The sequence below is a fragment of the Gekko japonicus genome, unplaced genomic scaffold (genome assembly GCF_001447785.1).
Source record: "Gekko japonicus isolate JY-2015 unplaced genomic scaffold, Gekko_japonicus_V1.1 scaffold628, whole genome shotgun sequence".
NCBI lineage: Eukaryota > Metazoa > Chordata > Lepidosauria > Squamata > Gekkonidae > Gekko > Gekko japonicus.
In genome coordinates this window covers 78419-89888 of record NW_015169794.1, presented here as the reverse complement: position 1 = coordinate 89888, position 11470 = coordinate 78419, and the positions used below count along the sequence as shown (strand labels likewise).

General features: G+C 42.8%; 2 protein-coding genes across 4 annotated transcripts in view; one reads left to right on the top strand and one right to left on the bottom strand.

Moving 5' to 3' along the window:
• AIMP1 (aminoacyl tRNA synthetase complex-interacting multifunctional protein 1) overlaps positions 1-5590 on the bottom strand; it is a 37283-nt gene extending 31693 nt beyond the window's left edge. The window contains exons 1-2 of one of the 3 annotated variants that reach the window (XM_015417037.1): positions 5505-5590; positions 3684-3788 (exon numbers count right to left, since the gene is read on the bottom strand). In XM_015417037.1, the coding sequence (XP_015272523.1) occupies positions 3684-3685 (2 nt within the window). In that variant the 5' untranslated portion in view covers positions 3686-3788; positions 5505-5590. The remainder of the gene's footprint in view (positions 1-3683; positions 3789-5504) is intronic. The other 2 variants (XM_015417038.1, XM_015417039.1) reach the window with 2 other exon arrangements.
• Positions 5591-8279: 2689 nt separating this feature from the next.
• TBCK (TBC1 domain containing kinase) overlaps positions 8280-11470 on the top strand; it is a gene marked incomplete at its 3' end in the record, with an annotated part of 80576 nt that continues 77385 nt past the window's right edge. The window contains exons 1-2 of the mRNA XM_015417034.1: positions 8280-8355; positions 9866-10097. Coding sequence (XP_015272520.1) covers positions 9905-10097 — 193 coding nt within the window. The remainder of the gene's footprint in view (positions 8356-9865; positions 10098-11470) is intronic.

Genomic DNA, 11470 nt, shown 5'->3' with positions numbered 1-11470 from the left:
GCGTATACATTTTATCTTGTATATGTGCAAGCAGCATAATCTGGTGATTATGCAGAAACACCCACTGTTGATATAGATTTGAAGTAATTTTTTCATGCTAATCATTGTCTTATGCTTCTAGGAAAATCTACAACCTGTGCTGGACAAAGTTGGAATAAAGACATTACTATTCAATAGGTGAAGTAGTACAGAGGCTGCCAGGGTTGAGAAGAGCTTTGTCAGTAAAACAGAAAACCACCCCTACAACATATTCAAATACTACAGTACTAGATCAACTGGCACTCTAGCAATTTAGGACAGCCGTTTCATTACTCTAAGGAAGCCATGTTATTACAGTAAAAACACTACAGTGGAAGGTTCTTAAAATTAAAAACTACAAGGACACAAATAAGTCATGGCTCACATTCAAAGAAATCACCCTTATTACATTTAAAAAAATTATTTATTGATAATTTGGCAAAGTGATAGAAAATACTCTAGCAAACTGTATGATGGCACAAATCACTTGCAGGCTTTTCCAGTGTTCTGATCCATGAAGCCTAATCCAGCTCACAATATCAGGCAATCTTTAGCTAAACCAGTTACTGACCTAACATCTGCTCACACCAAGCTCCTGTTAATACACAAACTCCTCTGTGCAATGACAAAATAGGACAAAACAGGGATGCAGAACTCTGCTGTCTCTTAACCGCAGAGACAAGTCACTTTTGGAAACAAACAATAGCCTGTTCCCTGAAAATGTGAAAAATTGCAACAAAGAGAAAATGGTTCTTGCTAAATCCACAATTTTCTCCAGTACGTTTTTTGGATATTGGTTACAGAATAAGACAAATACAATGGTGTTTTTAAACAAATGTTGCTTCTTTCATCTTTATCATTTGCAAGATAACGAAGTTGAAAGCGTAAGGGTTAGATATTTGACCAGTCAAAGTTTGTCCAGTTTACCAATGAAATGTTGCCCAATAATGGTTGCACCATGTATGCCTCCCCACCAACTCTTCTATTGGATCTGATGTTTGTGCTTATTATAACACCAAATGTGTTAATTGTTATTGTGAAACAATGAAATTAAGTTTTTAAAAATTGTAAAGAATTATAAGTAGCAAACTAGGCAGAGATTCTATAAATGTGAATGATTCACTGAACAATTGTTCTTTGATTTTTATCTGGGAACATCATCCTACAATAAATTTTATTTAAAAGAAAAAGCAGGCATTTATATAACAAATTAAATTTTAAAGGACAGTTGTTGCTAACAAACAAAACACAATGATTTTTTAAAAGTTTACATAGTGGCATTCTTGGCTTCGGGGAATATATGGCAACATTTCATTGTGGTCAGATAATAAGCAGTAAGCTAACAATAGGTGATGGGTACGGCAACCCTAAAAAAGGGAATGCTCACTGTGAGGAGCGATTTGCCTGAAGTCTCAAACTAATTTGATCCGCAGAGAGTAACACATGGGCAGCGTGAAAGCATTCCAAACAACTAAGCAGCAAGAATTTGATTTGCACTGTTATTGAGTATTCAGTAAGAAAATTCTTAACATTAAAGGACACAATGAACCACAATTCAGGTTCTGCAGAGATTTTAGAAAGTCACCACATACTAAATGCGTGGCTACCAATCCTTTTTTCACCTTCTTGACCCAAAAGACAAACAGCTCATTACGATTTCAAAACAGAGAAACAGAACGGTGCACATAAGGCAGGAAGAATAAGTAAAAGCCCTGAAAATGTAGGATGAAGACAGGGAGAAAAGGTGAAGATAGGGTTTCTTCTCTATTGGTAGTATATCAGAAAGACTAAGGTTTATATAAACATGATATGCTGAAAGAAATTAACCTTGGCACTTTGCATTCACGCATTCATTAGTTTAAACTGGGCTGCTACCCATGCCAAGTTAGCATGCCAGGAACTGGTAGCCTGGGCAGGTACTGCACTGGTATGTATACTAAGTGCATGCAATGGCTTGGCATAGGTGGAATGCATGCTGTTCAAATGAGACGGTGTGTTAGCATAAGGCTTCATAGGTGGCTTTTTGTGTCTTGCCAGTCTCACATTTTCATCAGACTCAGACCTAAGATTCTCCATGGAATGTACCTTGCTTCAGTTGCTGACCTGGAGACAGTAGGGGGATGGAGATAGTAAGCAATGAGGGCAATGAGGTGTGGGGTAATTGCTAGATTTCTAAAATAAGAAAAATCAAATTCTATAGTGCTAAGAGCAGGCTTAAATTGTGAAGTGATGAGGTGAAGAGACTTTGTATATCTCAGGAGTATTTTTCTTCATTACTGTGCAGACAGTAATAGTCAAGGGCTCTGCCCTGGCTCTGCAAACATCAAGGGAAACTCCTGGAAGACCCACTGCAGAAGTTATGTGTCTTAATAAAGAAGAAAGCTAAAAAGAAAAAAGTTGGTTATAAGATGGGGGAGAAAGAGATGGAGGAAGAGATTTCAGCTCTTTTCGGTTGCTATTTCTCTTCTTAAAAGCAGATACAACACGTCGACAAATTCAGTTTTCTCTTTTCATACCCATGCATTTTGCATTCTGTCTGGGACAGTTTCTTTCTTTCCTTTCTGTATTTACTCCTGTGTACCACAATTTTCATTGTGTGTTCCAGGTCAGTAACTTGCCAGTGAGTTTGGCAAAGTTTTCACTGGTAAAAGAACTGAAGCAAAAGAGTTCCTGGAGACCCTGAAATCAGAACAGCACTTTGCCCCTGCTTCAGGGATTTGCTGTCAAGGTAGTAAAATGATGTTTAGGAAGTCGCAGTGAGGACTATGCTTCTTTTTCAGATACTGACTTTATAATTTCCATTCAGTCTCCCACACACCAACTCCAAAAAACTACTTATGTTCCTTGCCTTCAACCAGTATTTAATTTGCTTGAATGAACCAACTGGGCATTCCTCAACAGCTGCTTCTTGAACTGACTAGGGAAACAGCAAGAGTCTGGACAGCAGCAAAACCTCCCTTCTCAAAATTCAAGCCCAAGATAGGAATGGAGTTTTATTTCAATTCCAGCTGCTAGGAAAGTTATTTGCCAACTGTTCAACTTGTCAGCTAGGAATCAGCTGCCACCACAAAATGGTCCACCCAGCTGATTGGAGGTCACTGAGTTTTGGTAACATCCATAAGACAGAAGTGTTATGGAACAGTTAACCTCTTAATGACGTGGAAGGGCTAAGTTAGAGTTTTCTATAGAGGAAGACTGTACCTGACCCTACTTCATTCCCAGGCACATTATTGTGAAGAGGCATGTGCTGAATAAAAAGGACTTGACTAGAGCATTTTTTGGGGGGGTGCGCGGGGGAGATGGGGAAAAAAGGGAACAGATACAGTACAAGCAAATGTTGGTTAATATGGTTAAGGGATGTTTGTAGGGGAGAGCCAGCAACTGTTCCCTGCAGATGCTAGATAATTTTCTCTGCAGCTTCTTCCAGTGTCAGGAGAACACAAACTGATGACCAAACAAATGAAAAGCAGCCAGCCTGCAAGAGTCAGTGAGTAGTAGAGGAGTGAAGGACCTTCTCTTGTCTGGCAATTCTTTCCTAACTGCCCACATTAGATTATATGATAAACACAAGGCTGGGAGCACTGCCCTGGACATAGTGATGCTTCCAATCAAGTTTACCTGACTCAGACAGAAGGGTTATTCCAAAATACATTAAAAAGACTCACATTTACCAGATACAGCCAGAGCAGAGATCCTCACTGCAAGATTCAGTAGAAGAGAGGACCCCGAAGCTGCTTCCTCTTCCTGTCAAGCATGTCCTTTGTGAACACCTGATAGCAGAAGGGGGCAATGTTCAGCACACAACTACAGCTGAGAAATAAGTCTTGTGAATAAGTGTGTGTGTGTGGATCTGTAGAACAGTTTCTGCTTTGCATGCAGAAGGTCCCAGGTTCAATCTCTGGCATTTCCAGCAAAGGATAATGTAGTAGCTGACGTGAAAGACCTCTGCCTGAGAATTTGGAAAGCTGCTGCCAGTCTCAGTAGACTGATTTTGATGGACCAAAGGTCTGATTCAGTATAAGGCAGCTTCATGTGTGTTTATGTGTGAATCTGAAAAAGAACTGCACTGTCAGGACACAGCATGAACAGACTCCTTAAATAGTCCACAGAATCAGCCATTTTGCACATGCACAATTGCACAAGGAGTTTCAGTTTATGTCAGAACAGTGGAGAGGAGCAAATACAAGGTCCTGATTATGACAGTGACAATACACATGCTGAATAGCACAAGGAAAGACAGTGTTAGCCAAGATCATGAGTAACAGTCCGACAAAGGGATCACACCCACTGACTGGGAAACTCAGCAGACTTATTTGCCCTCTCTCTCCATTCACGCAGCAGACATTTGCCACCTGGCATGTAGTCAAAACCCACCCAATGCCAGTAGCTTCTCTCTGCTTGCATCCCGCATCCCCTTCACAATCTTATCTCACTGACAAGTATCTCAAGAATCTGATCTTTCCACTCCCATGCTGTTCTATTTGTAGCTATGCCAAGAAACAATTGCTTGATGGTGCCTCTGAGGTAGTCCCAGAAACTGGAACCAAAGATCACCAGTGCTTGATCCCAGAGGCTAATTAGCTGTACGACTCAGTCTGGCCTTTGAGCATGTACGAAGCATCTTTTTTTCACCACTATCAGTCTCCATAAATTTTACAAGATGCGACGTGGGCTTCCTAGCCCCAGCATTCCTCCCACTACAAGCCTACCCCACATGGTAAAGAGAAATGACAACAGACATGGGAGGACAGACAGCAGTATGAGCATCCCCCTCTCAGAGTTCACTAACAATCACTAAACATATTCAGTGTCTCCATCACCCCTACCCCAGTACCACACAACAGCCCCGCTGGATCAGACCAAAGGGTTATCTAAGTTCCACATCTTGTTTCTCCAACCACATGCTCCTGGGAAGCCCAGAAACACAGCTTGGACACCAAACCTCCTCGGGCTGCTGCTCCTCACAGATACACTGCCTCTTAAGATGGAGGCTCCACATTGAACCCCGAAACCCGTCATTGATAAGACCCGATTCGCTTCTCCGCACGACAACCCCCTTCCGCAATGCACAGGTCTTTGCTCACATACGTGGGGAGCAACAGAACAACAGCAACAAAAATGTTTCAAAGTGAACTGTTTGTTATATTCAAGGCTTCACCACATTCCCTTCCCAGAAAACTGCCGCCTTTCTCTAGCATGGCCAAAGACCCTCTCGGTTGCTGCAGGGGCTACGCTCGCTATACGCCCTCCCTCCCTTTAGAAGCGTCATTTAAGCCCCATGTAATGTATCCGCCTGGCCGGCCTGCCGAGGACATCTCTCCAGAGGCCCCTCAGGGGAAAGATCCTCCGGCTCTTTCACCCCCAACGGTCGCCATTGGTTGCCACCGTTCCGATAAAATAAAACATAACCCGCTGAAATGCCCTCCCTCTCGCCCCCTTACTAATTGCCCCATAACCCTTAACTGCGCCCCCCCCCCCTTACCCACCTTTCCTCACACCGCGGTAAAGCACTTCAGTACTGGCACGCATGCGCTCACCTTGCGGCCTGAATCTGAGATACCGAACGCGTGTGCGGCGCATGCGCGCTCTGTCAAGCAGTCCGGCGCCAGCCAGAACGGCGAGTACGAAAGGAAGTGTGGGCGGGGCCAGGACGGCTGGGTCAAGGTGTCCGTGTCGATGAGGGCAGGAGCTTGTATAGTGAGCGAAATGTGTTTTGCCAGCCGCGGGCGGGTTGCAGTTGTGGGCATGCTGGCTGGGACTGAGCTGCGTTGAGCTCAGGCTGCAGTCACACAGACTACATAATCCACTTCCAATCCACTTTCCAACTAGCAAAATCCCGTTGGAAAGTGTATTGAAAATGGATTCTTTAGTGTATGTGACCGCAGCCAATGTAGGGTTTGCTTGTGCATAAAAATATTGAGATTAAATTTTAAAAGAAAGTGGTGTAAATTCAAGAGGAAGAAATGAAGGAAGGGAGGATCAAAGCTAAAGTGAAGATTCATTGGGGTAAATCAGTTAAATAGTGGCAATGGATTAATTAAAGTAGTGCAATGAAGAGCAAAATGAGGAAATTAGGGTTCTAGGGCTGCAATCCTTTGGACGCTCACTTCATTGAATAAAACAAAGGTTGAGTCCAGTGGCACCTTTAAGATCAACAAAACTTAATTCTGGGCATAGGCTTTCGTGTGCATGTACACTTCTTCAGATATGGTAAATTTCCTCAACCATTACATATAGGTGTGTGTGGGGGGGTAGTTGCCAGGAAGGCTCAGCTCTTCCTGGCAACTGACCCCCCCATCTATATGTAATGGTTGAGGAAGTTTTGTTTTAGTGTATCTAAAGAAGTGTGCTTGCACACAAAAGCTTATACCCAGAATTAAACTTGGTTGGTTTTAAATAGGGTTGCCAGCTCTGTATTGGCAAATACCTGGAAATTATGGGGTTGAAGCCTGGAGAGAGTGGGCTTTGGGGGGGGACGAGACCTCCGCATGGTGCAGGGAAACTGATCTCTGTACTCTGGAGATCAGTTGTACAAGTGGGAGGTCTCTAGGCCCCACCTGGAGGTTGGCAACCCTTGTCTTAAAGGTGTCACTGGACTCAAACTTTGTTCCCTTGCTTCAGACCAACACGGCTACCTACCTGAATTCACTGAATAAAATTTGAGTCCAGTAGCATCTTTAAGACCATCAAGATTTCCAGGGTATAAACTTTCAAAAGTCAAGAGCTCCCTTTGTCAGATATCTGGTGAAAGGGGCGTTGACTCTTGAATCTTGCAGACTAACACAGCTACCCTCGGAAACTATCTTCATTGAATAAAGTGGGACTTATTCCTAAGCAAATGTGCAAAGGTTTATACTGCAAGAAATGAGAACTGATGTGGTGTAGTGGATTTGGGAGCTCTGGGTTCGCATCCCTGTTCTGCCATGAAGCGCATTGGAGGGGCTTGACCCAGTCATTTTTTCCCCTTGGCCTAATCTATTTCACAGGTTCATTGTGAAAATAACATGGAGAATTGAAATAGAAAGCTAACTATGCTGTCCTTGAGGTCCTTGGTGGAAGGGCAGGGTGTAAAAATGCAATAGAAAATTAGAGACTATGGCTGTGGTCACACACAGTAAATAACCCACTTTCAATGCACTTTCCAGCTGGATTTTGCCAGTTCACAATAGTAAAATCCAGTTGGAAAGTGCACTGAAAGTGGATTATTTAGTGTGTGTGACCTCAGACAAACTGAAGTCAGAGGTTAGAGATGTAGGGACTGGATACGGTAGCAGAGATGGAATGGGGACTGTACAGTTGCTAGAGCAATTATTGTGATTTAGAGTTGCTCCTTCCTGATCCTGGCTGGATTCTTCGAGAAAGCACTTTCGGTTCTATTACGGTGTCCTCTTTTTGGGGGGCTCTTAAAAAAAGACTGATGAAAATGTCCTTTTTGGGGGTTGGATTGGTTCGGAATATTCCTTGTTAGTAGCAATTACCACAGCTTAAATAGTAGGAGTATTTATAATGAGTTTCGTCATAGTGATCACTTGTTTGAAATAGTCGGGAAATATGTCCTTTTTTGCTTTTCAAAATATGGTAACCCTAGTTTTATCGTATCATTTCCTGCCTGGGTGTAGTTTGGGTGAGTGTAGTAACAGTAACTATACCCAAAGTTACATCAGAAATCTCGATGGCTCTTTTCATGTTGCATGCAAGTAATGCAGTCCCCCCCCCCTCCCGAAGTTCCTTGCCTCCTATCTAGGGTTGTCAACATACAAATGGGGCCTGGAGATCTCCTGGAATTGTGCCTATTCTGCAGGCTATATCAATCAGTTCCTTGGGAGGAAGTTACAGTTTTGGAGGCTATAGTGTGTTATACCCTGCTGAGATCCCTGCCCTCCCCAAATTCTATTCCCAAAATCTCCAGGAATTTCTCAAGCCGGAGTTGGCAACCCTATCATCTGTACTTTTTCTGGCTGTAGTGTAGTGCATTACAACAGAGGAATGCGTGGAACTGGACTGCGTATTAAAACAAGGCAAGAACAGATTGGGATAGCAACTCTAATTCTAATCCCGAGCTGGAACTGGAGCGCTCCTCCATATCCTTCGGAACATTGGAGATACTGAAGGGTTAAGACCATAGAGATTGAAATGGAGCCTAGAGAGGAAGCGGGCGAGAAGCGGCCGTCGGTACGGAAGGATTCGGCTTTGCTGAGCAACTGGGAGAGTGGAGTAGGGGATCGGGTTTTGGTCACTGCTGCAATCCAAGTGTGGCAGCATCTGGCTGCATCCCGGAGCTGGCCATGTTTAAGGCCATCCTTGTGATCCATTTATGAGCTAGCCGTAGGAAGGGAGGTAAGACCTGCCTGGGCCAGCTGTCGTTTCCCTCTTGCCAGGCTCAGTCAGTAGAGCTGAATAGCTCTGTTGCTGCTGTTGCCACAGAAAGCGGCCGTAAAGAGGAGAAGAGTTGTTGATCATAGTAGCCTAGCCTCTCATGTTTTGTAGGAGCTTTTGTGTCTGCAGTAATCGAGGCCTGGTCAAGTGTTCAAGACACTTTCATTACACAAAAGAAAGAAACAGAGGGAAAGTAGAGAATTTGTACACGTCTCCCTCAAAATGAGAGACATGACATCTACTCCCAAATAGTTCAAAGCTTGCCATATGAGTAGTGAATAAAACTACAGTTTCTAGAGAAGTCTGCAAATGGAACCTGTGCCTTAAGCATGAAAGCTTGGTGTATGTACTTTATCGCATAGGAACTCCTAGCAGTTTGGGACAGAGAAAGGCAACTCTTATATAGGATAGTGTTTGGGGCTATGGAATTTAAATCAGCTTAGAATGAGGCTGGGAACATTTCTGTTAGCATGCCGTATTATGTATGCATATAGGACTATGCAAACTGTATTTATAGTAGGTTGTTTCAGACTCACTTTTCTATAATGCAAAATGACTCCTTACTTCCAAACAACACATCCAAATGAATAGGAAAATAGGCTACTTTATAAGCTAGCTGCCTTATATCTGCAAAAAGGCAACTTGGGATGTTTCACACTCCTGGTTGGGCCTGGGGAAAAGCCTGTTTGGATTTTGATCGGGGTGGGAGTTGTGTGCTGGGACAAAGAAACAAGCATTTTAAATTAGGCTGTGTTCTGGACCTGTCTAGAAGAGGACATTTTCAAGGTCTCAGGCAGCTTGCAGTTGTCCTGGGGCTGAAATTGGTCAGGGGCTAACATTCTTGGATTGATCCCTGTTTTATTTTGATACAGGCAGTGGATCTATTGGCCTATATAAATGAGCCTACAGCTGGGGTTTTCTGATGGATTTCTTCCAGGGAGTTGCCCTGCACGCTGCTAACATCCATTTATTCTAGACTTCTCAGGCTCTCTGGATTGTGGTTGTACTTTCCAGAGCTCATTTAAAAGTCCAGTCCCGGGCAGAATTAGGTGCATATTTTGTGAATATGTGCTGAACTGCTGCATGTATTTTCATAAGTTTTTTTGGGCTCTATTACACCTAGTGTAATAACAATATTGCCTCGTTCCTCGGCTCACAATGCTATCCAAATTAGAGTTACAGTATTCTAAGCCCATTGAAGTAAATGGCTTTAGAAGGGTATAACTCTTGTTTATTTATTTTATTTATTTATTTATTTCATTCAGTTTGTATCCCGCTCACCCCCTTAGGGCTCTGAGCGGCTTACATGTTTCAATTAACACAAATCCTAGCCTAGGGGCACATACATATAGGGCTTGCAGGTAAAGTTGGAAGCCCTAAATTGGTTATTCTGGAGGCATCCTGTATACAGATTTCTAGTCTGCAACCTTTAAAAAATATTTATTCCTTCATCTCTCCATTTCTCTTTCAGGGACATACTGTTTGAGGGAGTGCCTCTTGGGAGTCCACGATGTTTCCCTTAAAGGATGCCGAGTTAGGCGCGTTCACTTTCTTTGCTTCTGCTCTTCCAAATGATGTATGTGGGAGCAACGGCTTGCCTCTGACACCAAACTCCATTAAAATCCTGGGGCGTTTTCAAATTCTCAAGACAGTTACACATCCCAGACTTTGCCAGTATGTGGATATTTCTCGTGGAAAACATGGTAAGTCTACTCCTCCCCCATGGTTGTTGCGTGTGCATATCCAAGTGTTACAGTAATTATTTTGTATGTGTCTTTCAAAGTGGTAGACTTCAAAGAAGCCTGGAGCATTTTTTGCTCGATGACAGCTGTTTGCTTTTCTCCAGACTGACTCTGGAGCAACATTTTTAGGCTGGTCTGTATAATAGTAGCACATAACAGAGGCAGATGTAGGAGCTGCTGGACTTCAGGCCTTTGCTATCCTGATAATTTTTAGGTATTTCTTCTTCTTTTTCACACTCTGATTCCCTCATTCTTTACTCCATCCTCATTCCATTTCCCTCTCCTACTCTCTTCTTTAAAAAACAGAACAAACTACGGTCTTCTTTTAGTCCATTTGTTCCTGAACAAAATTGAGTCCAGTGGAACCTTTAAAACCAACAAAGTTTTATTCATGTTATAAGCTTTTGTGTGCATGCACACTTTATTAGCTTGCAGACAAAAGCTTATACTGTGACTATAACTTTGTTGGTCTTAAAGGTGTCAGTGGACTCAAACTTTGTTCTGCTGCTTCAGACCAACATGGCTACCCCACCTGAATCAATTTTTTCCCTGTAATTCATCAATATGTCTAACTTTTTCTTTAATTCCATAAGTCTCTCTTTTGATGTTTGAAGTTGAAAAGAAATGTGCTTCACAGAAGGAGGTCTCAGCCATTCTCTCTTGGTCCTTACATTTTTGGAACTTATCGCTGAGGTATAAATCTTTCAAGGCATGGTGAAGATTAAGTATAAATGGTAATTCGCACCTCATAGTGGGTTTCTTGTAGGCCACTGAATGCTGCCAATTGCAGAACAACGTAAGGTTTGTCTGCATCTGTTTAACATCATCGAATGTCTTCAATTTTTTTACAGCAAATATTTACTTGCTGTTTGTACACTTTCTTTAGGAAACGAGGCTGATCCTTCCCCAGGCTCTGTGTTGCTTTCATTGCTGCTGCAAATACAGAGGCATCTGTGACAGCAACTGAGCTTCTGTACATGGAAGTTCTCTGTGCACTTCTGCACTTTTCCCCTGACTTTCCCCTTCCATACATGCTTTGCATTGGCTTGAGGCATAGTTGTCATGGCTGCCATGGCAACTTGCCACTGCTCCCTTATGGTTGTTCCCTTCACACACACACACACACACACACACTGTAGTGGTTCTATTAAAATTTGAACATGTGCTATAACACAATGCCATTTACCTATTTCAAATTTTAATAGAGCTGGGAAAATGGCACCACTGAAGTGCTTGACGGCAGGAAAATAGTGGTGCTGTGGAAGGGACCTTTGAAAATCAGGTACATACACACCATTAATTTCTAGACAGCTTATTAATGCACTTGGACTACA